We start from the raw sequence: 27,788 nt of genomic DNA, 5'->3' as shown, positions 1-27,788 counted from the left end.
AAAATAAAGTCATTTAAAACCAAGGGAGAAGAGATACAAACTGTGTTGGACAAACATTTTAAAGGTAAGTTCATTTACAGACATCATTTTCCAGAATATGCTATCCATTTAGCTTTCACTTCCTACTAATCTTATAAACTTGGCTCAACAGAAATAATGCTTTAGATGCAAATTAATGAGCTTAATTTATTTTCTCTGATTCTGTTTTGACGTACTTGTTTAGTTGATTCGCCAATGACACGATAATCTTTCATTCTTCTAGGTAGAATTGTTTATATTTCTCCAATTCAGTTTTAATAGAGTCCTCTTGAGAATTTTTTTTGGAGAGTTGAGATTCCAGATCTTTAATTCTGAGTTCCATTTGCCTTCCACATGAAGCATCATCATGCTCTCTCAAATGCTCTAACTTCTCTTGTGGTGCTGGTTCTACCTAAAGCAAGTTAAAATAATATTTTTAAATAACCATAATGTGAATAATTATAGCATATTTTTTCTTTAGTTTTGAGCCAATGATTCAAGAGCAATTTTAAATGTGAAAATACCTGAAGTTTAATATATTTATTAGAACCTCAATTGAATTAAATCTGCATTATAAAAATAAATTTGAATCATTTTTATTTTAGTACTCATATAATATGACAATTCAAAGAATAACAATCTGTTTAAGATATTCTAAAGTAAACAATATTATCTAAGAGTATGGTACAGTTTTTAAATGACAAGTTTTCTTTTCCTCTTATTAGTTTTATATGAACCAGTCTTAAAAATAAAATGATTATCTAGTGAGAATCATTTTGAAAGATCAATTTTGTAATAATAATGATAGAAACTGAAATATTTAAAGGGAGAAACACATGCTACCATCCTTCCAGAAATCTATAAAACCAACTGCTTTAAGTAGAGGAAACAGAGACAATGTATATGTCCAAAATGTATCCAGAGGGAGATGAATTGTTCTGCACAGAGTAGATGATAAATGCCGATGAGGGTAAAGGCCAATGAGAACAGTTAGAGCTTCAGGAGAATGGAGGTGTGGGCAGGTTTGAGTAATTCAGGATTAGGCAAGAGGGTCAGAAACTGAGAAACAGAAAGGACACATGAGAAAAGGTTAAGAGACAGTGAGATCAGCCGAGTTAACTCAGGATAAAATCGAGTGGCAGGGAAAGAAAACCTATGTCCACCCAGTAACTTGCAAATGAATGCTCATAGCATCATTATTAACAGTCAATAAGCGGACACAACTCAAAGGTCCATCAACTTATGAGTAAGTGGTTACACCAAACCATGGAGTATTGTTGACAAAAGAAATGAAGTACTGATATGTGCTGTAACATGATGAACCCTGAACACTTTAAGTGAAAGAGCTAGTCACAAAGGACCACAAATTGTGGTTCCACTTGTATGACATATCCAGAGTAGGCAAACCTTGGAGATAGAATGTAGACTGGTGGCTGCCTGGAACTGGGGAAGATGGGAGGTGGGGGTGGTGGCTAAGGGATGAGGGTTTCCCTTTGGGGTGAAGAAAATGTTCTACTTGATTTCAGGGACCGTTACATAAATCTGTGAATTTACTCAGAGATACTGAGTTGGACATTTTAAATGGGTGAATTTTATGGTGTATGAATTATATCTCAATAAGACTTAAAAAAGCCCAGTGGCTGGATGTAGATAATTTTCTTAATTCTCTATTTTGGGATACATACTGTACATAATCTGAATCTACATTTTTATAGGGTATCTAAAGGGGAAAGGAAATGATGGAAATATTTAATTTCAACTGGTTTATATAATGACCTTTTGTACAGATTATCCTGAAATCTGTGAAATAAATGTACACAGATTCTATATCCATTCACAATGGTGAAGATGAGAAAAATGACAATTTTCTGAAACATTCCATTAAACATTATTCTCAGATTTTATCTGGCTCCCCTCATCATGGCAAAAGAGAGATCTATAAAAAAACAATGGTTACTAAAAAGACAAAGTCTCAAGTGATGTGAGGAATGATGCATAATCCTCAGTTATTCTGAGGGCAAATATAAGAAAAAATGTGTAATATAAATAGCAGGACTAAAGTCAGAGTTTAAGAAGTAAGTACATTGTAAAGAGAGTAAAATTATAATAAATTTATTATAATGAAAATATAAAAGAAATCTATCCACAGAAATTAGTATTCTAAAACATTGCATATTATTTAATCAGCTCTAGATTAAATGTTAATTTGTTAAATTTCATACATACTTGACTTATGAATTTATTTAATTTCTTCCTTAAGTACCAAGTCTTATCTTGTACATTAGTACAGCAATATGAGGTAACCTCTAGCAAAGCCTCTAAATTAGGTTGTTGTATTACGGTGTCATCCCGTTGTTGCTGGAGTTGTCTCACAATTACCTAATAAGATATTGAAGATATTTCTTTTACTGCTTTTGCAAGTCACATTATTAAGCTATGTTAATAATACATCACTCTAACATACATGTTTTGAAAAGTATAACCGCATTCATCAATTCACCTTTTCCTCATGCATACACATTCCTGTTTATTGAATTTGGTGTGATCCTCCTGTCATTCTGAAGAAATACATCAGAAAGCAGTACTCAGAAGAGAGATTATCCCAACTACAATGTGAAAATGAGTTGCTAATCAATATTCTGTACTTAAGACAATGAATTCGGCCCCACTACCCACTCCCCACTAAGAATTTGCAGAGCTTTCCCACCTAGTGAAGTCTCAAAACAAAACAAAACAAAAAAATAGGCATGTGAATGGGACTTGGGGTGGTAAATTCTACATTGTGAAAAGGTTTCTTTTTTTCCTAGTAACTTAAATTGACTTCAGAGTTCCTCACATATTGAATCCTCTGCTCAAGTCCTTCCAACAGATCCCCATCTGAGAATAAATGTGAAGTCACGCCAATGGGACTCAGGCCCCAAGTAACTGGGCCTCTACCTGCCTCCCTGACCTTGGCTCCTATAATGCACTCCATTCCTGCTATACACAAATCCTGCCACTGTCGATTAGTCTGAAAAAGAGCTCCAATCACAGACAGAGTTCTCTTTGTACTGGACACACTTACATCTAGTAAGTTTGTTATGTACAGACCTAGGTCTTATAATCTCTCCTTAACTACATTTCTCCTTGAAATGATATTGTGAGTAAACTATTCGTAAAAATGTTTGAAGAAAACTATAAATAGCACTGGGAAGATTAAATCAAGTGTTGTTTTGCTATACCTCAGCACATTTGTCCCAAATTATGATGTATTGGAAAGTAGATGGCTTTAAACAGTTAGAGATCATAAGAATACATGATTTGACACTAAAATGTTTCCAAATTTAATTCAAATTGACATGAATCAAAATAAAATTATACCAATTAAAAATATATAAAAGCTGCTGAAGGAAAAGGACTGTGACATATACAGCATTTGCCCTTCATCTCATCTGGGAAATCTGGAATAACTTTCAAGGTGATCCACTTAATTGAATCTAGAGGTTCATTTTAGATATGAGCATTTCCACTTATCTGCTTCATCATGGTATTAAAATGTGATGACACAAAAATTAAAAGTATTATTTTAGCAGTGTAAGACTAAATTATTACTATCAGTAAAAATTTATAACTTAACCTCTTAAAATTTCATAGTCAACACAAATGTCTTTCTTCAAAATAAGCACCTGCCAGGTCTAAGTTTTTCTTTGCTGGATACAAAGTATGCTTTTAAGATGATTTATAGTCTATATTCTTTTTATATCCACTAGACTCAACATTTTTCCATAATCAAATATTACTTTGAATTTTCTTTCAGGAAGTTTGAAAAATATTTATTTTCCTAGATACTTATTCTTGTTCTCTTTCCTTATTTTCACCTTGATTCATTCTTTATTTGAGATGACTACAATCATTGAGTAATTCTTTATTTTTTCTTATTAGCAAAAAAACACTTTTTGTATTCAGTTTGAAGTTCTACAGATTTCTCAAACAGGTTTAGGATGTTACACAGTGTCTTTTTATTATCTTCAGCATTGTTCTAAGAATCATCCAGTTGCTGTCGAAGCAACTCATTTTCACATTGTAGTTGGGATAATCACTCTTCTGAGTACTCCTGCTTTCCGATGTATTTCTTCAGTTTATCTTGTTTGTTTAGATACTTGTGTTCAATTTTCTTCTTTTGACAGTGTATGAAAAAAAAATTTGGATCCAAACATCAAACTTTATACAGGCATAAATTACCAACAGTTCAAAAATTTAACTGCAGACAGTAAGTCCAAGAAAGTAAAAAAAAACTGAGAATTTTCAAGAATCTCAGAATTAGAAAGGCCTTTCTCCAAATTACAACTCAGAAGGCATAAATTAAAAGAATAATAAAGCAAACTACACTTAAAAATTGACTTTACGGTCTGAAATCTAACCTATTCAGTTACCCTGGAGTAAGCCTTTGATCAGCATATATTTGGGCATATTAAAATGCCTACAGTTCTTTTTCCTAAGAATTACTAAACTTCTGCTTTAGCTCATTTGTGATGAGTTTTAAATTATTTTTGGACTCTAATTTGCCTACTTTGATCCACATTTCCTCACAGTTTAGCGTATGAGGAAGATCTGAATATAGAGATATATTCTATTACATTCCTCACTCATTTCTGCAAGTAGTAAAATTTTACAGACTTCTTACTGAGTGATGATCTATTGACTCTGAAAGGCAAGTTCAAAAGGTAATTTCATTTGAACTATGTTACAATATTAAAGCATAGCAAAAAAAACCAAGAAATTAAATTAAAAAATTTTACATACCTGCAGGTGGTTATATTCACTTCCATCAGGACTTTCTTCTTCCACTGATGTAATTTCTAAGTCCTGTTCTGCTGACAAACAGATATATTTAGTAAAAATGAACTATATAGAATGGGTCAATAAAAGCCATAATCTTAAATAAAAACAGAAAATAATATTTTATCAATTCAGAGTTTAAATTAAGCTTAATCTTTTTTTTTTTTTTGAGAGGGCATCTCTCATATTTATTGATCAAATGGTTGTTAACAACAATAAAATTCTGTATAGGGGACTCAATGCACAATCATTAATCAACCCCAAGCCTAATTCTCAACAGTCTCCAATCTTCTGAAACATAACGAACAAGTTAAATTAAGCTTAATCTTTAGCTGAATATTTAGTTATTTGGGAAATACTTCTAAACTGTCTACAACTTCACCAAATATTTGGGAAATACTAGAAATTGTCAGGTTAAAAGCATATAAACTCAAAGACTCATTAAAAAATCCATTCATACAACATCAATAAACAAAATGAGAAACAAAACAAACTTTAAAAATACAGTAGAAACATATAAAGCCAGAACATACTCTATTTTCTACCTCAGAATTGTACCATTTTAACACCATGCTAAGCTTCAGCTACATTAGTAAGGAACCAAAATGATTATGTTTTATGCCCTTATTAGAGCATACCCTCCCTTTTATGCAAAATGTTTGACTCTACTATTTGAAAAACTCCTTTTCATCTCTTAGGATTCAGACTACTATGTAGATGACATGATATTCTTCATAAAAAACCCTAAAGAATTCACTCCAAAACTACTAGAACTAGTAACTGAATTCAGCAAAGTTGCAGTATACAAAATTAATACACAGAAATCTGTTGCATTCCTAAATACTAATGATGAACTATCAGAAAGAGAAATCAAGAAAACGATTCCATTCACAACTGCATCAAAAAGAATAAAATTCTTAGGAATAAAGCTAACCAAGGAAGTGAAAGACCTATACCCTGAAAACTACAAGATACTCATGAGAGAAATTAAATTTCAATAAATGGAAATACACCCCTTGTTTATGGAGAGGAAGAACTAATATTGTCAAAATGGCCATCATGACTAAAAAAATCTACAATTAATCTAAATAAATCTACAATCTACAATCAATGCAATCCCTATCAAAATGCCAATGGCATTCTTCAATGAACTAGAGCAAATAGTTCTAATATGGAGCCACAAAAGAACCCCAATAGCTAAAATCCTGAGAAGGAAGAATAAAGCTGGGGGGATTACACTCCCCGACTTCAAGCTCTACTACAAAGCCACAGTAATCAAGACAATTTGGTACTGGCAACAAAACAGACCAACAGGTCAATGAAACAGAATTGAGAGCCCAGACATAAACTCAAGTATATATGGTCAATTAATATACAATAAAGGAGCCATGGATATAAAATGGGGAAATGACAGCCTCTTCAACAACTGATGTTGGAAAAAATGGACATCTACATAAGAGAATGGAACTGGATTATTGTCTAACCCCATATACAAAAGTAAATTTGAAATGGACCAAAGACCTGAATGTAAGTCATGAAACCATAAAACTCTTTGAAAAAATAGGCAAAACTCTCTGGAATATAAACATGAGCAACTTTTTCCTGAACACATCTCCTTGGGCAAGGGAAACAAAAGCAAAAATGAACAAATGGGACTACATCAAACTAAAAACCTTCTGTACAACAAAGGACACCATCAGTAGAACAAAAAGGCATCCTAAGGTATGGGAGAATCTATTTGAAAATGATATATCCAACAAGGAGTTAACATCCAAACATATAAAGAACCCACACACCTCAACAAGCAAAAAGCAAATAACCCTGTTAACAAATGTACAGAGGATCAGAACAGACACTTCTCCAAAGAAGAAATTCAGATGGCCAACAGGCACATGAAAAGATGCAAATTAAAACCACAATGAGATATCACCTCACACCAGTTAGGATGGCCAACATTGAAAAGACTAGGAACAACAAATGCTGGCAAGGATGGGGAGAAAGGGGAACCCTCCTACACTGCTGGTGGGAATGTAAATTAGTTCAACCATTGTGGAAAGCAATATGGAGGTTCCTCAAAAAACTAAAAATCAAAATACCATTTGACCCAGGAATCCCACTCCTAGAAATTTACCCAAAGAAAAGTTTTCAGATTCAAAAAGACATATGCACCCCTATATTTATTGCAGCACTATTTACAATAGTCAAGATATAGAAGCAACCTAAGTGTCCATCAGTAGATGAATAAAGAAGATGTTGTACATATACACAATGGAATACTATTCAGCCATAAGAAGACAAATCCAACCATCTGCAACAACATGGATAGAGCTAGAGGGAATGATGCTCAGTGAAATAAGCCAGGTGGAGAAAGACAAGTACCAAATGATTTCCCTCATTTGTGGAGTATAACAACGAAGTAAAACTGAAGAAACAAAACAGCAGCAGACTCAGTCTCCAAGAAAGGACTAGTGGTTACCAAACAGGAGGGGTGGGAGAGGGTGGATGGGGAGAGAGGGAGAAGGGGATTGAGGGCTATTATGATTAGTAGGCATGATGTGTGGAGGGTCACGGGGAAGATAGTGTAGCACAGAGAAGACTAGTGACTCTATGGCATCTCACTACACTGGTGGACAGTGACTTCAATGGGCTATGAGGGGAACTTGATAATATAGGTGAATGTAGTAACCACAATATTTTTCATGTGAAACCTTCAGAAGAGTGTATATCACTAATACTTAATAAAAAACAGTGGGGGGAGGACTCAGACGGCTATGTAAAGTCCTCCCTTACTATGGCTATCGTTCACAACATAAATATGTATCTCTTTCTTTGGAACTGCCTTAGTGCTTTATAGATTTTTCTTGTATATCTTTACCATACGAGCTGTAAATTACTTACCTACATGTCTATCCCCTTTGCTCCGAAACTATAGGGGACAATCTCGTAATCATCTTTGTATAGTCTTTATTTACTTAATAGTTATTTATTGAGTTCCACTAAGTACTTTAAAGAAGGTTTAAAGAAGACCATGGATAAAAGGAATCAGGAACAGGGTTTTAGAGACAATGCCTGTGCTGACTTACAAGTGTACAGTGTAATGTTCCAGAGATATGGTATGTGATAACATCAGAGCTCTAATGACTAATGCGATGCATGATCATGTACATTTGTATTTGAAAATTTTCAGCTTTAACTTCTAATGTGACTACCAATAGATACAACCCATTTAACCAAAATTTCTTTGGAATTCTCAGTAATTTTTAATGATACAGAGGAATTCTAAGACCAAAACATTTCAAAATCACTGTTTTAAAAGTCTACGAAATATTCATTAGGGTATAATTAGTCACTTTGCCCATTTTTAGTAATCAAAGACTTCACACACACAGTCTGCTAATCGGAACATCTGGTTGGCTTAAGATCATCAGTGTTAAGATGAGATAAAGTTAAAACACAATTGACATGTAAGCAAGTGAAGTTTTACTCTAGGTACATGAAGGTTAGAATTCAAATAAGCATTTTAAAACACTGGAAAAATCTCAGAACCTAAGAATTAAACTCTGGGAATTCCCTAAGAAATACAGGGTTTCAAACTGGGAACATCAGGGTATCAAAACATAAAATTAGAAACTTCTGAGTTAAAGCTTTTATTTTTAAAATGTCCTTTTTAAATGTTTATAAGCCTTTTTTTAAAACATGGACACCAACAATAACATCTGCTTTATTTATGTAAAGCCCTTCAATTAAACTTAAAAAAAAACAAGAAGGAATAAGAATACTGTATTTCAAATATTTTTAGTGTACTGCTTTTCAGAGTTAGACGTGTATTGCAAAATGTACCTGCTCTGGATGTTTGTACTGCTTTTTCCTGTATTGTTCTATGACCAAGAGACTCTCCTTCCGTGGCAGGCTGAATGGGTTTTGAAACAAGGTGAATAATAAATAACTTAGATTTCATACAATCTGTGGTTAATAAACCAAGATAAAAATATGTAAGTTTTACCTCCAGGTGATATTTTCCAAGAGAATCCAAAAAGCAAAAGGGATATGTAATCAGTGATACGTTAACAATAAAGCCAACTATATACCCATGCAGATATAGTGCTAAGCTGAATTAACATGCTTGGCTTTGAAAATTATTACATTAAGTTTTGCTGCTTTGTTATCTTGAGTGGTTAGGACAGCAACAAGACAGAAATATGAATACACTATAAATGCTGAAGAACATAGGGCTATATAGGTTTAACAAAACATGCAGTTTAAGATTTCAATAATTTGTGTTTCAGATGACTACAACAAACACAGAAAAATACACATATGTAAATGTGAACATGGGAAGAAAAATGATCGTCAGAGGAACAAATCATGACCCTGAGGGCATACATGTGAAAGTTGAATGGTAGAATGAACTGACGTGTCTTTAATGCGATACAGCAGAATCATTCATACCCTTACACTACAAGCATTTGTCAAATTCTTCTATTTGTCCTGTAATTCAGGAAGTACACAGTTCTGATGGCAGTTCAGGGGAATGCCTTTCTCATCAGAAACAGTGTTATGAATTGATCAGGTGGGATATACAGGTCGTAGAATAATAGTTTAAAAAATACTCTTTTTCTTCATACCCGTGTGGTCTACTGATATGCCTACATTTCTTGCATTCTCTAGTTTAGCCATCTTTCAATTTCTTGATCCACTCATGCAAGAAGGTATATAAAAACACTTCCAAGAGGTAATGTAAAATGTATAATGAGCTTTAAATACTGAAATATGGCTACTGAATAGGAAATTTAATTGCCACTGCATTCATTATTAGATATCAAAAATCTCTTATATTTCAAAATCAGTGTGACATTTGCTGAAAACCACAATTTTAGCATTTAGGGAATGAACTCTCATTTCTCATGTCAAAAATTAGTTTCGCTTGGTGTCCCATGCTAGCTCTTAAAGAATTTTTGTGAAGCAACTATCTTACCAAAAAAAATTGTCTTAAAAAAATAACAGCCAGTGCTTCCCTATTCAAATTAACTGCATTTAAATAATGAAACCAATGCAATATCCATCTTTGATGCCTGGTAGTTATGAAAAGGAGAAATGAGTGGCTGTAGTTTACCCTGATTCGAGCGCTCCCTCCTGCTCCCAGTAATCTCTGGAGCAGCAATCATCTAATCTTTGGTTCCAGCACAAACATATTGAGGCCATCTGAAGTGGTTTCTGTCAAGTTCCCTCAACTCCAAAATTTCCTAGCCAACACCTTTCTTTCCTGACTCTTCCTTTCACCATCCCCCTTCCTCTTCAGAAGCCACCTCTAGATCTACGGTCTTGATTCTTCCTCTTTGACATTCTTTTGCTCCTTCTTTCCTCTTCATTTAGCCATAGTGTGTGAATCTACGACTCGTATGTCTTTCTCTCTTTGATGCCCCTGGCTATAAACATGCTCAGAAATCAAAGCAAAATAATGCTTTTCCTTGATCCTGTTATATCTTGAACTAATCAATGGCTCCCAGATCTCTCTACAGGGAATTCTACACCCTAGTTGGTACTGGGCACATGGATCTGAGGACCAGCAACACTGGCATCACCTGACAGCTTGTTAGAAAAGAAGAATCCCAGACCTGCTGCTCAGAAAGTGCATTTTTAACAAGGTCCCAGGTGACTCATAAAATTTGAGAAACTGATCTCTTTTGAGTCTGCTTCCCCATTCCTTCCTTTACCTTAACTTATTAACCTTCTGGAATCTAGCGAGCATCAAGTCCCTCACTGTCACATCTCCAAAACTGAAAATGCATTAAAAGTCATAAGCTTTCTAGTGGACTTTTCATCATAAAAGCATATTTATAGGTTCCTTGCTCTCATCTTTCTTCCAATTCTCTCACTTTGACTAACATGATGCTCTCCTTTGAGGCTGCAACATTTTATATGACATTCAAGTACATACACTTATACCTGACCACAAAGGTCTTTTATCATCAAAACTCCCTTATTCTTACTTTATCTATGGTAGGACCACCAAGAGTAACTATCTCAGCTCTTACCTGGAGAAGAGTTTTGATAATTTTGAGAAGAATTAATTCCATTGTCCACGTTGTATGTATCAATTAGCTGTCAAATGCTATGTGTAAAAATGGTTATAAATAATATTACTACTTTAATACTGATATGAAAATCATTTACCAAATTATTAATTTCTTAAGAATATTTGGGGTAACAGAGCTAATATCAGATCCTTAATTAGCCCATATACTCCAAATGTGTAAGTTTTACAAACTTTTTATTAAGAAAATAATTAAAGATAAACAATGAGATAGTAAGGTGGACCAGTCATGAACTGAGGGCATTGTAGCTCAATAAATGAATCAGAGTAAGCTTCCCATAAGGGATGTGTCTTGACCTCAGAAGGCCTAGCTCTATAACCAGTAGCTATTTGTTATTGTATAAGCTGCTTCTCTTCAAGTAAAAGTCTTGCTCTAGAAAGTAGGGATCTTGCCACCTCCCTTTACAAGGTTGGTGGGAAGGTTTAATGAGCTACTATATACCCAAAATGCTCAGAGAAACACTCGAGCAATGGAATGATTTGTTCTTCAACTTGACACTATTTTGGAATACCAAATAAAACCCAGGTGTGTTTTCACACCTTCTAACAAATTAGCTGCTGTGTTCAGAAAATACTATTTTTGGTTATTAGCTGTTCTTTCTTTGTGGGAATTTAGGGTATCTCAGTTATTATGAAGTTACTTATAAAGATATTACCTCATTAAATTGGATGACAGCATTCTTCCCTATCATTGTAGCTAATCACACCAAGGGTAGAAAACTACTAGTAGTCAAAACCTGGCTTCGACTGCTACTCTTCCTTCTCCATCTACTCAAACTCTGAACCAGCAGACCTTTATTTGAATGATGCTTCATCTCCATGTCATCTCCAGTTGTCTTGGAAGACTGACCCCTACTCTTCTATATGTAGATTCTGATGAGACATGGATGGGGCTTAGCTCTCCTAATGCCACGTAACCTACTTGAGATTCAGTAATTCCTGTTGAATGGCTGGCTTTCTTGTGAGGCTGAATCTGAAAGTATTTTGAAACCTGAAATCCACTCAAGTTACTTGGGAGATTTTCATTATCATGGAAAACAGACCACTTACGGGGCCAACCTTAATTATGGAATCTCAAGCAAACTGATGCCCACTATTCAGGGCAGGGTGATAAGGGGTGTTCCATGACCTAAGAAAGCTGCTCCACAGGATCTTAGGCACCCTGTGGGTACAGAACATCCTAGAAGAAAGGCAAGTCTAATCTCTTCCTGCAGCATTATTTGAACCTCCCTGCTCATATCTGCAGCTAATGGTCCCAACCAGTATCTGCAAACAAGGCAGACAGACAATATCCTTCACAGACTCATTGTGAAGGTCTCAGCTAGGATGCAGGCCTTCCATAAGGCTTTTGAGGGAGGGTGTGCAGAAAAACGTGTGGCTGAAGCTAGCAGGCCCAGCTGCCAGAACAGGGCGCTCGTGCTCTGGAAGAGTGGCTGAGCATACAGGCATACATATGTGAACTGAGAAAAGGGATAGCTTTTCTACTCTAAGTGTGGATCACCGTGAAGACAGTAATCTAGAATGGCAAGGGCATCCTGGGAGCAAAGGTCAATCCGGACTGTCTGGAGGGCCACTTCAGCACCAATGCTGCAACAGTACAAGCAGTGGAAACAATAGAATGTAGAATGTCCCTTTTTTCCCCCTCCAAGTGACTTATGAAAGAGCACTGTCTCTTTGGTCTTAGAGAAACCCTTAGGTTCTTGAAAATTCAAGGGGGAGAGTATAGGTGATAGTCCCCAGGGAAAAAGCCCAGGACTTTCTGCTATCCTGAACATGTCCAGGTAACATTAGAAAAATCAGAAATGTGACATTATTCATGCCCATGCCTAATGGTTACACCTGGAATTAAATAGATAATGTTATGTCTTAAAAGATCTGTGATATCATTAAGCATCAGAGAAATGCAAATTAAAACCACAATGAGATATCACCTCACACAAGTTAGGATGGCCAACATCCAAAAGACAAACAACAACAAATGCTGGCAAGGATGTGGAGAAAGAGGAACCCTCCTACACTGCTGGTGGGAATGCAAATTAGTCCAAACATTGTGGAAAGCAGTATGGAGGTTCCTCAAAAAACTAAAAATAGAAATACCATTTGACCCAGGAATTCCACTTCTAGGAATTTACCCTAAGAATGTAGCAGCCCAAATTCAAAAAGACATATGCACCCCCCCTATGTTTATCACAGCATTATTGACAATAGCCAAGATATGGAAGCAACCTAAGTGTTCATCAGTACATGAATGGATAAAGAAGATGTGGTACATATACACAATGGAATATTATTCAGCCATAAGAAGAAAACATCCTACCATTTGCAACAACATGGATGGAGCTAGAGAGTATTATGCTCAGTGAAATAAGCCAGGTAGGGAAAGACAAGTAGCAAATGATTTCACTTGTCTGTGGAGTATAAGAACAAAGGAAAAACTGAAGGAACAAAACAACAGCAGACTCACAGAACCCAAGAGGACTAACAGTTACCAAAGGGAAAGGTACTGGGGGGGGGGGAAGGGAGGGATAAAGGGCAGGGGCATTATGATTAGTGCACATAATGTGGTGGGGAGGGGCACAGGGAAGGCAGTATAGCACAGAGAAGACAAATAGTAATTCTATAGCATCTTACTATGCTGATGTACAGTGACTGTAATGGGGGTATGTGGTGGGTACTTGATATTGGGGGGAATCTAGTAACCACAATATTGCCTATGTCTATTAATTATACCATAATAAAAATCATTGTATATTAATGATACCATGAAAAGAAAAAGTCCTGTGATAAAGAACTGGGCACCACTCCTACTGCTAGTCTAGCTTTTTGCTGGGTTTCTGGCTAATGACATGGACTAACTCACTGCCATTCCAAAACTGCCTGAACCAAACTATGAAATCTCACCTGTTACATAGTGAGTAACAGTTAAATTATTTTAAACCTCAGCTGAGTGGTAGCTAGCATTTTAATACAAATACTTACATATCACAATCTCTAAGATGAGCATGTGTTTCTACAGTCCATCCAAAGATATCTTGAGCAAAGACATCAATATCTTGCTGAAGAAGCAGTCTGGCTACTCTACAAGAAGATATGTCAAAGAAATAATCTTCCCATGTTTTCTTCCGCCTGCTACTTCTACAGCTTTTCTTCTTCCTTCCTAATTACAACCCTTAAATAGAATTCGTGCCTCATATCAAATTTAGCGAGTATCATAATTCTTCCAAGTGGTAAAGATACCTCAAGACAAATGCTGGGCATAGAAGCCACAGGGCATAAATATGCAAAAAAGTAAAAAGCTAACCTTTTCAAACAATAAGGCTTCTCTCTCACTTACCAACTTTACATTTCCCTGTATGGCCCCGGAAGATGACTGGTTAGCCAGAGACAGGTAAGATTCCTCAAGGGAGGAACAACCTAAGACAGGCACAGTCGCAGGGGGGCCATCAGGTGAGAAACTGGGGATCAACAGAGGTGAGGTTTAGAACCTCACCCTCCCTGTTCTGAGAGAAATCTTCTGCATACGTGGATGTTTTTTATTGCCCTTGTCTAGCTTGGATTAACACATAGTCTACAGGTACACACATGATCATCTACATTTGCTCTCTTACAACACTAAACTATGTTTTCTACCTTTATCTTGTATCTACCTACCACTTCAGCATTTTATTAAAAATAATAATAATAAAGAGAGAAATGTGGTATCCACATATAAAGCAAGTATAAAAATCAAATGAGTATTCATATTTTAACTGACTGTTTATAGTTCATAATGCATGAGCAAAACCGAAAGTTTCTGTGATGACTGCCCTTGTACTGTTCACCATGTAGCTTATTCAGTATGTAAGAATTTGTTCTCCATGTAAGAACTTGTTCATTATGCTTCAGAAGATAGGAGACTGACAAAAATTAGGCTTGGGGTGGATTAATGATTGTGCATTGAGCATTGACTCGCTTATACAGAATTTTATTGTTGTTAACAACCATTTGATCAATAAATATGAGAGATGCCCTCACAACAACAACAACAACAACAAAATACACACTTTCAATTGTAAAATAAATAAGTAACCGGGATGTAATGTATAGCATAAGGAATATAGTCAAAATATTGTAACAACTTGGTATGGTGATAGCTGGTACCTAGAATTATCATGTATATAAATGTTGAATCACTGTGTTGTACACCTGAAATTAATGTAATGTAATACTGTGTGTCAACTACGCTTCAATAAAAAATAATTATCTACAAAAAAAAAAAAAAAAAAAAGCAGCAGCCTGGCTATATCTGATGCTCCCCTTTCTGCAGCAAGCATGAGTGCTGTTCTAAAATAGCAGAGAAATAACTTCACCCTTAGGAACCTTAATTAAGTTACTTAAATAGCTAACTTGATACACTTTTCTAGTTAAATCTTGCCTGTGCGGAACTGACCATTCACATGTTCAAGGGTTCATCTTTGTAAATTAACTCCAAGACTAAAAGGAAGGAACAAAAAGGAAGTCTTTTGTCCCACTTGGCTGTTAGGTAGTAGAAGTTGCTACTTTAAAGTACTCTGGTGGACAAGAAACTTTGGTGAATCACTTATCTGAGGTAGGTGAATATTTAAATTAAGATTTCCTCATTTCTTCCTTAGTCTGATATATTATACTTCAAAAAGACAGAGACGGGATAAGTTAAAGCTATTTGTAGGCTTGTAACAATAATATTAGTAATGGTAATATTCATAATTGCAGTTAAGATGCTAAGTATGTGCTAGGCACTAAATTAAATGCTATATCTATAATCTTACTTATACACAACCACCCTTGAAGAATATATTGTCATCCTCTTTTTCATATCAAGAAACACACTGGTGCTGATAAGTAATGTTCCCAAGGTCACACACCTAGCAAGCAGGAAAGCTAGGCATTACACCCAGTCTTGTGAGAATCTAAACCCCACCTCTTTTCTTCAGTAACTTGTGACTTCTCTTCAGTAAATGGAAAGTTTGTTGAATTAAAGCTATCTTTCTTCCTTCTACCAAATCAATGAAAAATAAAAACATCAAAACATACTAGAAATTAAAAAGGATAAAAACTGATGAGCCCACAGTGTCTGGTTCTGGTCATTAACAGCCACAGGTATAACCTAATAACATCAGTATCCTTTAAAGAAAGAAACTTAAAGCAAAGACACATCCAAAAGACAAAAATCACTTCTTCTTTATGCTTGACAAGCATCTTTTAGGGAAAAATATATGTAAAGTAGAGGTCAAAAAATACTATAAAGGGGTTAAGAAGTTCAAAATTGTGTCTTTAAAGAGTCTGTACTTTATAAAACCAATATGAAACCCACCCTTTAGCTAATCTAAAAATCATATGAGCAAAAAAATCAGATTGCAAATGTCATCAGCCAATATTCTAAAAGAACCCTGCTGTATAGACTGCTGCCTAATCAGAATCATGGCTTTTCTATGAACTAATGGTGTGTTGATATTTTTCACTACGTAATTATCAATTAATCCTCCTCTTAATTTAATCTTCTGATGTGTTTCTCACGATGCTAGAACAATATAAGGTTTAGAAAAACAATACCGTACCTTTTACAACAATCAACAGCATGTACGTTTGCTCCTTCCATTAGAAAATACTTCACCATCTGATAATTTGTTTCACTTACAGCAAGCAAAAGTGGTGTGAGACCTTGCTGTAAAAGAGCAAAAACGATTTATAATTTATAAAATTACATATTTCTAAACTGAATTAAAAACTTATGAAAGATCCTCTGCCATTAAACACATAATATAGAAGGAAAATAAAAAGTGGCCCCTTCCTTTTCAGCCCTTAGAGTTTTCACGTGCTGCTCTTTTTCTGGAAATTCCCATCCTCTACACCTCTTCAACATAATTACCTGCAAATTTATTCTCCAAAACTCACTTCAAACACTGAAGTCTTCCAAGAAGTCTTTGCTTCCATTACAGTACTGACCAATGGTGCGCTGTACTTACCTTACTGCTTCCCATCTAAACCAAGAGTTTCTTGAGAGCAGGGGCTATTTCTTAATCTCTCTATACCTCCAAGCTTTAAAATGTAGTAGGAAGTGCTTTAACTATTTATACTGAGTTAATAACCTAAGTGATTCTCTCTAGGGTAGTGTTTCTTACAGTAATTATTCCAAAGAATATGTACTTTACCAAAAGTTAATGACTCTGCCCTAGTGAAAATATTCCATGATCTATATTTGAGAAATATTTTAAAACTGTGCTTTATATGTCTAGTACTAAAGAAACCTGTTTAACTTTGTTTACTCCCTATCTGCCCAATACTTCTTTGTTGCAAACATTAACATTTGAGGAATTAGTGTTTAAAGGATACAGTTTTGACAGCTTTCCAGTAAAAACAAAAGTTTTCCCCATGTGTACAAAATTGCTTGATTCTCTTCTATCAATGGTGTCAGGTTCCCAGATGTCAACGTCAGGCACTACTGCTTCAAATGGGTCACTAGGAAATCAGCTCTGAATTAAAAGAGACAGGCTTCAAATGACACTTGATTGCTTATTACTAAATGGTCCGTGGGTTCTGTCCTATTGTAAGAAGATAGTTTTGTTTTATCTTCGCTGTTGGTAAGCTCAATATGAAATTTTAACCTCAATTGTAATGATAACCCAGGGACCCTAAAAAAAAAAAACAGTTTTTATTCTGGTTTCCATTTTAATTGCTACTTAAAATTATATTCCAGGCAAAATATGAATCAGAAATAAAAATGGCTTATCAATAAAACTTCTAATACTGATCGATATGGATTATTGGTAGCATAAGAGCAGTTACAAAATCACTGGTGTTTTTAAGGAACAATGCTGAGGAGAAAGATATAATATTGTCTGCACTATACATAACCTGACTGTTAGCACGATCAACCTCATCAGGCTTATAGACATTCCAGTTGGAATAGGATTACCTATAGGTACATGTAAAAAGTTACTTTAAAAACCACTTATACGGGAATAATCCCGAACTCATTCTATGAAGCCAACATCACCCTAATACTAAAACCAGGCAAAAACCCCATCAAAAAAGTAAATTACAGACCAATATCCCTGATGAATGTAGATGCAAAAATACAACAAAATATTAGCAAACCAAATTCAAAAACACATCAAAAGGATCATACACCATGACCAAGTGGGATTCATCCCAGGGATGCAAGGATGGTACAACATCCGAAAATCCATCAACATCATCCACCAGATAAACAAAAAGAAGGACAAAAACCAACCACATGACCATTTCCATAGATGCTGAAAAAGCATTCGACAAAATTCAACATCCATTCATGATAAAAAGTCTCAACCAAATGGGTACAGAGGGCAAGTACCTCAACATAATAAAGGCCATATATTATAAACATACAGCCAACATCATACTGAACAGTGAAAAGCTGAAGGCCTTTCCTCTGAGATCGGGAACAAGACAGGGATGCCCACTCTCCCCACTGTTATTCAACATAGTACTGGAGGTCCTAGCCATGGCAATTAGACAAAACAAAGAAATACACAGAATCCAAATTGGTAAAGAAGAAGTTAAACTGTCACTATTTGCAGATGACATGATATTGTACATAAAAAACCCTAAAGACTTAACTCCAAAACTACTAGAACTGATATTGGAATACAGCAAAGTTGCAGGATACAAAATTAACACACAGAAATCTGTGGCTTTCCTATACACTAACAATGAATTAATAGAAAGAGAAATCAGAAAAACAATTCCATTCACAATTGCATCAAAAAGAATAAAATACTTAGGAATAAACCTTACAAAGGAAGTGAAAGACCTATACCCTGAAAACTGTAAGACATTCTTAAGAGAAATTAAAGAGGACACTAACAAATGGAAACTCATCCCATGCTCCTGGCTAGGAAGAATTAATATCATCAAAATGGCCATCCTGCCCAAAGCAATATACAGATTTGATGCAATCCCTATCAAATTACCAACAGCATTCTTCAACGAAGTGGAACAAATAGTTCAAAAATTCACATGGAAATACCAAAGACCCCGAATAGCCAAAGCAATCCTTAGAAGGAAGAATAAAGTGGGGGGACTATCGCTCCCCAACTTCAAGCTCTACTACAAAGCCACAGTAATCAAGACAGTTTGGTACTGGCACAACAACAGAGCCACAGACCAGTGGAACAGAATAGAGACCCCAGATATTAACCCAAACATATATGGTCAATTAATATATGATAAAGGAGCCATGGATATACAATGGGGAAATGATATTCTCTTCAACAGATGGTGCTGGCAAAACTGGACAGCTACATGTAAGAGAATGAAACTGGATCACTGTCTAACCCCATACACAAAAGTAAATTAGAAATGGATCAAAGACCTGAATGTAAGTCATGAAACCATAAAACTCTTAGAAAAAAACATAGGCAAAAATCTCTTGGACATAAACATGAGTGACTTCTTCATGAACATATCTCCCCAGGCAAGGGAAACAAAAGTAAAAATGAACAATTGGGACTATATCAAGCTGAAAAGCTTCTGTACAGCAAAGGACACCATCAACAGAAAAAAAAGGCATCCTACAGTATGGGAGAATATATTCATAAATGGCAGATCTAATAAAGGGTTGACATCCAAAATATATAAAGAGCTCATGCACCTCAGCAAACAAAAAGTGAACAATCCAATTAAAAAATGGGCAGAGGAGCTGAACAGACAGTTCTCCAAAGAAGAAATTCAGATGGCCATCAGACACATGAAAAGATGCTCCACATCACTAGTTATCAGATAAATGCAAATTAAAACCACAATGAGTTATCACCTCACACCAGTAAGGATGGCTACCATCCAAAAGACAAACAACAACAAATGTTGGTGAGGTTGCAGAGAAAGGGGAACCCTCCTACACTGCCGGTGGGAATACAAATTAGTTCAACCATTATGGAAAGCAGTATGGAGGTTCCTCAAAAAGCTCAAAATAGAAATACCATTTGACCCAGGAATTCCACTTCTAGGAATTTACCCTAAGAATGCAGCAGCCCAGTTTGAAAAAGACATATGCACCCCTATATTTATCGCAGCACTATGTACAATAGCCGAGACATGGAAGCAACCTAAGTGTCCATCAGTAGATGAATGGATAAAGAAGATGTCGTACATATACACAATGGAATATTATTCAGCCATAAGAAGAAAACAAATCCTACCATTTGCAACAACATGGATGGAGGTAGAGGGTATTATGCTCAGTGAAATAAGCCAGGCAGAGAAAGACAAGTACCAAATGATTTCACTCATATGTGGAGTATAAGAACAATGAAAAACTGAAGGAACAAAACAGCAGCAGAATCCCAGAATCCAAGAATGGACTAACGGTTACCAAATGGAAAGGGCCTGGACAGGAGGGGTGGGAAGGGAGGGATAAGGGCAGGGAAAAAGAAAGTGGGCCTTACGATTAGGATGTATAATGCAGGGGGTGGGGGCATAGGGAGGGATGTGCAACACAGAGAAGACAAGTAGTGAGTCTACAGCATCTTAGTACACTGATGGACAGTGACTGTAATGGGGTTTGTGGGGAGGGACTTGGTGAAGGGGGGAGTCTAGTAACCATAATGTTCTTCATGTAATTGTAGATTAATGATAATAAAATGAATAAAAAATAAATAAAATAAAATAAAATAACCACTTATAAATTCTAACTTAAAAATTCAATCCTGTTCCTGAGATTAATATAAAATGTGAACTCGATGTTGTAAATACAGACCATCTTGAAAATCTTGAAATTTTTATCAAAATATACTGTAAAATAGTGTAACCTCAAATTGTAACCTCCAGTGCTTACAAAGGCAAAGTAGGTGACTCAAGGAAGTAAAGAGCCCAGGTGGGGACAGGAGAACAGGAAAAGGGGGAGCTGTGTGCACAGCACACCTCACAGTAGGAAGGGATCCACATTCCAGATATGACTCTTTAGGGGAAGCCTGAAGCCCAGATTTGTGCATGAGTCTCCTACATTTTAAATATTGACTCAATTTATGCAGGCAAACTAAATGTACTCAGGGGCCACAGTTAGTCTATACCCAATTGTGTTTTTATATTTGTTACATTTGCCAGTGGTTATATATAAGCAAATATGTGCATGCAAAAATCTTCCCTTTCTTTAGTATCATATGGTTTACCAAAAAATTAGGCCCCAACATGTAGTAAAAGTTTCTATTAAGATTCATAATACCCAGAAATAGGAACCCTCTTATACTGTTGGCGGGGCTCCAAATTGGTACAACCACTGTGGAAAGCAGTGTGGACGTTCCGCAAAAAACTAAAAATTGAAATACCATTTGACCCAGTAATTCCACTCCTAGGAATTTACCTGAAGAAAACAAAATCCCTGATTCAAAAACATATATGCAGCCCTATGTTTATTGCCACACCATTTGCAATAGCCAAGATATGGAAGCAACCTAAGCATCCATCAGCAGATGACTGGATAAAGATGTGGTACATATATACACAATGGAATATTATTTTGCCCTAAAAAGAAAATCCTGCCATTTGCAATAACATGGATGCATCTTGACGGTATTATGCTCAGTGAAATAAGCCAGGTGGAAAAAGACAAATACCATATGATTTCACTTATTTGTGGAATACAAAAACAAAGCAAAACAAAAAGAACAAAACAGCAGCAGACTCACAGAACTCAAATATGGACTAACAGTTACTAAAGGGGAAGGGACTGGGGAGGGTGGGTGGGAAGGGAGGGATAAGGGGAATAAGGGGCATTATGATTAGCACACATAATGTAGGGGGCACATGGAAGGCAGTATAGCACAGAGAAGTAGTGACTCTGCAGCATCTTACTATGCTGACGGACAGTGACTGTAATGGGGTATGTGGTGGGGACTTGATAATGGGGGGAATCTAGTAACCACAGTGTTGATCATGTAATTTATATTAATGAGACCAAAATTTTAAAAAATTAAACAAAAAAACAGCATTAGACTCAGACTCTGAGAAGTGACTAGCCGTTACCTAGGGGGAGGGGACTGGGAACGGGCAGTGGAGGGAGGAGGAGGGGGACTGTTGAACCACTGTAATGTACATTTTATAAAATACAAAAAAGATTCACAATACCACATCAAAGAATTTTTCCAATGCTTATGAAAGCTACAATCTATTCACATTTAATTCTCCTAGATTGTTAATCAAATGGATAACTAGTTCACAGGACTGCTGAAACTAAACTATTAAAACAATTCCAATCTCTATTGTCACTAACTACATGGATTTCAATGTTTAAAATTGCAATTCTAATTATGCCAAAGCGCTATGAATTTAACAGACATACTGAGACAGTCTATCTCAAGGCTTCAGCTAAACAGAAGGTCCATGATTTACTACTACTGCAATCAGAAAACCCTGCTTGTGATGACCAATTTGTTGGCCTAATGACTTGAATGATACTAAAAGATGCAAAATCCTTCAAGGGTCAGTCTCTACTTATTAAAACACTATCCAGAAGCAAATTACTAAAGACTCTCTGAGTGCCAGGGTATGACTGATGGCTGGAAGGAAAGACGTTTTTCTTTAAGCCAACAGATATTGCCAGTAATATTCTTTGTTTTAAGTTCTCAGTCACAGAGGTAGGGCCAGATGGAAGTCAAGCTAACATTGTCGGAAAGGACAGAGCTGAAGGAAGTAGCAACCTGTCAAACTCCAACTCTTCTAGAGATTTCTTAAGTTTGTGAGATCTGCAAACTTATATATTACACTTATCCATTCAGTAGCTCTTAAGCAAGAGTCGTATCAGTACCTCAAGGAAATATTTCTAAATATACATATCCAGGCCTTACTGGACTTGGTCAAAATCTTCAGGGGACAGCCTAGGTTTTTAAGATTTTTAGTTTTCCAGGCAATTTGATTCACCAGCACAATGCCAGCTGAGCGCTGGCACACTGGACAATCACGTCGGTCTCATGTCTCACATATGTGACCAATTCCTGCTATCACTCGAGGATTTTGCCAAAGAAAGGAAAGCCCAAGAGATGAGTCACTTAGCAAAAGTGCATTTAATTTTCCTGGGTGGGATCAGAACAGGGACTTGTAAGGAAACCCAAAATGTAACTTGATTTCATTATTCATAAACTCCTCCCTTCCCATCAAGATGTTCTAGATTGGAAAGCAGAGTTCAGACTCTCATCTACGTGGCTGTTTCTGTGAGAACAGAATATATCAGTTCATTACATCTTCTTCCCTTGTTTCCCACTTCACCACCACCTGTTCCCTGCCAATCTGGCTCCTCAGTGTCCTCGTAATGTCGATCTCTAAGCAAGTTTACAACTCATTCATCCTCTTTCCCAAACTAACAATTATTTTCCCCCAAGGCTGAAGACATCTTGCCTAAACAGAGAAAAACAAGGAAGGAAAACAACAAACACAAAATACCTCTTCTTGTTATTTCCCCTCATGTGCCAAAATTCCAAATTGGCCTGCATATTTCTGATTGCTCTCTCCTTTTCCCTTTCCTTTTTCCCTCTTAAGCTTTTAGCCAATGAAAGACGAATCACTTTTATATGTCACTTTCTTAATAAAATAGGAGCTTGTCAACAGCAGCCACAATTTCATATTATAAAATATATTTGTTTTGTTTCTGTTTCAGATAAAGCCTGTTTCCAAGGCAAACTTGGTTTCCAGTGTTGCTTTACACTAATTAGAAAAAAGCTTGGGTGGGGAAAAAATATTTGAAAGAAAAGGTTTACTTTAACAAATTCAGTGTTTTCACACACATTTGCCATAAATGCATGCAAGAAAGCTGTTCTCTAATGCTTCCTTAGAAGAGCCATTGTTTTTTTTTTGTTGTTTGTTTTTAGGTGAATTTTTTTTTTGAGAGGGCATCTCTCATATTTATTGATCAAATGATTGTTAACAACAATAAAATAAAATTCTGTATAGGGGACTCAATGCACAATCATTAATCAACCCCAAGCCTAATTCTCAACAGTCTCCAATCTTCTGAAGCATAACGAACAAGTTCTTACATAGTAAATAAGTTCTTACATGGTGAACAGTGCAAGGGCAGTCATATCACAGAAACTTTCAGTTTTGATCACGCATCATGAACTATAAACAATCAAGTCAGATATGATTATTCATTTGATTTTTATGTGAATCCCACATTTCTCCCTTATTATTATTATTATTTTTAATAAAATGCTGAAGTGGTAGGTAGATGCAAGATAAAGGTAGAAAACATAATTTAGTGCTGTAAGAGGGCAAATGTAGATGATCAGGTCTGTGCCTATAGACTAAGTATTAATCCAAGCTAGACAAGGGCAACAAAACATCCATGGATGCAGAAGATTTCTCTCAAAACAGAGGGGTGAGGTTCTAAGCCTCCCCTCTGTTGATCCCCAATTTCTCACCTGATGGCCCCCCCCTGCGACTATGCCTGTCTTAGGTTGTTCCTCCCTTGAGGAATCTTACCCGTCTCTGGCTAACCAGTCATCTTCCGGGGCCATACAGGGAAATGTAAAGTTGGTAAGTGAGAGAGAAGCAATATTGTTTGAAAAGGTTAGCTTTTTACTTCTTTGCAGATTTATGCCCTGTGGCTTCTATGCCCAGCATTTGTCTTGAGGTATCTTTACCACTTAGAAGAATTATGATACTCGGTAATTTTCGATATGAGGCATGAATTCTACTAAAGGGTTGTAATTAGGAAGGAAGAAGAAAAACTGTTAGTCCATTCTTAGGTTCTGTGATTCTGCTGCTGTTTTGTTCCTTCAGTTTTTCCTTTGTTCTTATACTCCACAGATGAGTGAAATCATTTGGTATTTGTCTTTCTCTGCTTGGCTTATTTCACTGAGCATAATACCCTCTAGCTCCATTCATGTTGTTGCAAATGGTAGGATTTGTTTTCTTCTTATGGCTGAATAATATTCCATTGTGTATATGTACCACATCTTCTTTATCCATTCATCTACTGATGGACACTTAGGTTAGAAGAGCCATTGTTTTAAGTGGAATCTTAGATAGTTATTTCAAAGTATTTTCGGTCAGGAAATGCTTGATTTTCTAAATACATGAAATTGACCCTAATTACATTAACCTGTCAGAAGCTTCAGCATGGAAGGTAATGTACGTCCAGAAGAAAAAGCAGGCAGACCACCTTCACCCTCACCTGCTCCCCACGTACAGCTATAAGCTGGTGGGAGCTGCACAAGGCTGAGCAGGAGCTACTCTCTGATGTGAGTAACCGTAAGGTGGTACATGGCTGGCAGAGCAGCTGCCAGCACAAGGGAATGGCCCTGCTGATGTCAAGACATGACCCAAAGCCCTCACCCAGATCTTCAGAGCCCTGGGGTCCTAGAGTGCCCAGGGCCTGTGGTCTGCCACTTCCACATCCCACATGCACTCACCCAGCTCCTCTGGCCCAATACCAGTTCTCCACCTCTCCTCCCACCTATCCTCAGCAGCACCCATTTCCTAAGCCCTGCAGAGCAGCCGGCCTCCACCATCACCTCACGCCGCCTCAGCCTTCAGTCCCTTGTGGGCTCTGAGCCAACCAACCCCTCCCAGGCACTCAAGGGAAGGTCCTCCTCCTGAGGGAAGGGAGCCAGGAGACTGTTCTGCCCTCTGTGTGGGCAACCTCTCTCTAGCCCTCCCTGACTTGGCTTTGGAGGTGTTTCCACAGTGACAGGGCCCGATGTAGAGTATTCAGTATGTCTACGCATACACACATGTATAGATGTGTATATAAAAGAATTTTATACATCTATGGCTACTAAAGAAATTAAAAACATGTTATTCAAATATTTGTAGGTAAAGTTGGTGGATGCAGACCTTGTTTCTCGCCTTGATGCCTCCGTTGTATGACAGGAGCTGTGCCACTGTTGTTACACACTCACCACAAGCTGCATAGTGTAAAGCCATGTTGTCATAGATGTCACTCACTTTGGGATCGGCACCATGGTCTAAAAGAATACGTGTGCAGTCCTCCTGCTGGCATTGCACGGCCTGTAGGTATCACACCAAGAAACACATTATAATTTCTAGGATTTCAAAATAGACAGTCTATAGGTTTCACCAGTGTCATATTTAAATGAGATAAATTGATTTCTGTTCTCAGCTATTACATCAAACCCATCTCAGGCTGGCATCCACAGCTCCTACATACCTTAATCAGGGGTGTCCTCTTTAGGTTGTCACAGAGGTTAAGCTCACATTTCCTCTCGACCAGGACACTTACCACTTCTGCATGGCCGTTGGCGCAGGCCAAATGCAGAGCAGTCCTAGGAAAGTGAGAGGACTCGTTAGGAAATTACAATGCACTCTTCTCAAAACATACAATTATTCATGTAAACATTAAAGAGCACATTATTCATATGTCTTCAAAACAAAAATTTACTTTTTCTGGAGAAGGTAAAATATTTATCAGCCTTATTACTCACCACATTAATGAAAGTGCAGTCTATTTGCTAGAAAGAGCATGACCTTGGGATTCAGCTCAACTTAGGTTTGAATTCTACACTTTAGTGATCACTTGGCCTTTTGGTGCCTCAATTTCCTGATCAACATAATGGGGATAAAATAAGTTATCTCATGGGATACTACTGTTATGCTTAAATAAGAATCTATGCTAAGTGTTTTAGAACAGTTCCTAGCACAAACAGCAGGTCACCAATTGTTACACTATTGTTATAATTATTACTGTTACTACTCCTTTACAAAGAGAATTCAATTTAGTAAAATGATGTAATTATGCCTATTTTGCAAATATGTTTTAAGAATTAGAGAGAACACTGTATTTTAACAATTTTAAGATTCTCATTTTCTCACATTTTAACATCTCACACTGGACTGCAACTGTAAATCATAATGTCCGACAATTATAATTGGCAGATTTTAAAAATTTCTTATTGGTGCATAAAATAGTACAGCATGAATTCACTGTGAATTGTCCTATGAAATTATAGTATACACAATAGATCTACTGCAGTTCACATGCTTGTATTTAAATAAATTTTAGTCCTTAAAAGCATTATGGGATAATGGTTCTGCTCTGAAATATCAAAACAGAAGTAGAAATTAAAAAAAAATAATTATTTTGATTTTCATGAAACTTTAAGCCAAAGGAAACTCAGGATTCAAGTGATAAGTATAGCTGGTTTTATTCAATATTTAGATTTACAGGTTGTATGAATTAGGTATTTCCAATTATCAATTTAGGACTGAATACTATTATAAACATTCTAGAAGGCCGCTAAAGGTTATCTTTTACAATTTTGCACGATCAGAAGTGCTTTTGTTTGAAAGAGAGGAGGAAAAGCTTCCGTTGAGATTAGATCCTAACACTTCAATTAAAAATTTTTCATCTTGGTGATACTGGGCAACATGAAGTTTTTAAGAATGAAAGAATCTAGAGTAGAATTTGTCTGCTATTGGAGAGGTCAGTATTTTTAGTTTTATTATTTTTATTTTATTTTATTTTTTGATGCAACAAGCAAGAGGTTTATTGTTATTCCAGCTAGCTGGGGTCCAAGTGTCTGCCCGACACAGCGGGTTTCAACACGGACCCCCAGCACTCAGAGCCAAGGGTTTATATAGCATTTTCAAAGCACTTAACTCATAGTAATTTTCCACAGCTATACATTATTCTTGCAAGACATACATCCTGGGGTTAGGCAAGAGCAAGATAAGACTATTCTTCAATTGTCAGGGAGGTTCTGCACGATAAGCTTGGTATGTAGGATTAACTGACCAAGGTTAGCTGACCAAGGGTCACCACTGCCTTATTCCGGTGTTCATGATTGATTATCTTGTTTTTCTCAGCCTTACCCAGTTCCAGTTCACACACACTCAGGAAATGGCTTTT

General features: G+C 36.4%; 1 protein-coding gene across 1 annotated transcript; it reads right to left on the bottom strand.

Annotated features, from left to right (window-relative positions):
- Positions 1-91: 91 nt before the first annotated feature.
- ANKRD26 (ankyrin repeat domain containing 26) lies at positions 92-25,923 on the bottom strand. Its single transcript, XM_057498328.1, has 5 exons — positions 25,757-25,923; positions 16,507-16,613; positions 4,801-4,868; positions 2,245-2,397; positions 92-430 (listed from the first exon to the last, which is right to left on the bottom strand). Exons 2-5 carry the CDS (start codon positions 16,526-16,528, stop codon positions 251-253), a joined length of 423 nt encoding a protein of 140 aa, XP_057354311.1. The 5' UTR covers positions 16,529-16,613; positions 25,757-25,923; the 3' UTR covers positions 92-250.
- Between the last annotated feature and the right edge of the window lie 1,865 nt (positions 25,924-27,788).

This window comes from Manis pentadactyla, chromosome 3 (genome assembly GCF_030020395.1).
Source record: "Manis pentadactyla isolate mManPen7 chromosome 3, mManPen7.hap1, whole genome shotgun sequence".
NCBI classification, from domain to species: domain Eukaryota; kingdom Metazoa; phylum Chordata; class Mammalia; order Pholidota; family Manidae; genus Manis; species Manis pentadactyla.
The sequence above is the reverse complement of the archived record's forward strand: the minus strand, read 5'-3'. Positions and strand labels throughout refer to the sequence as shown.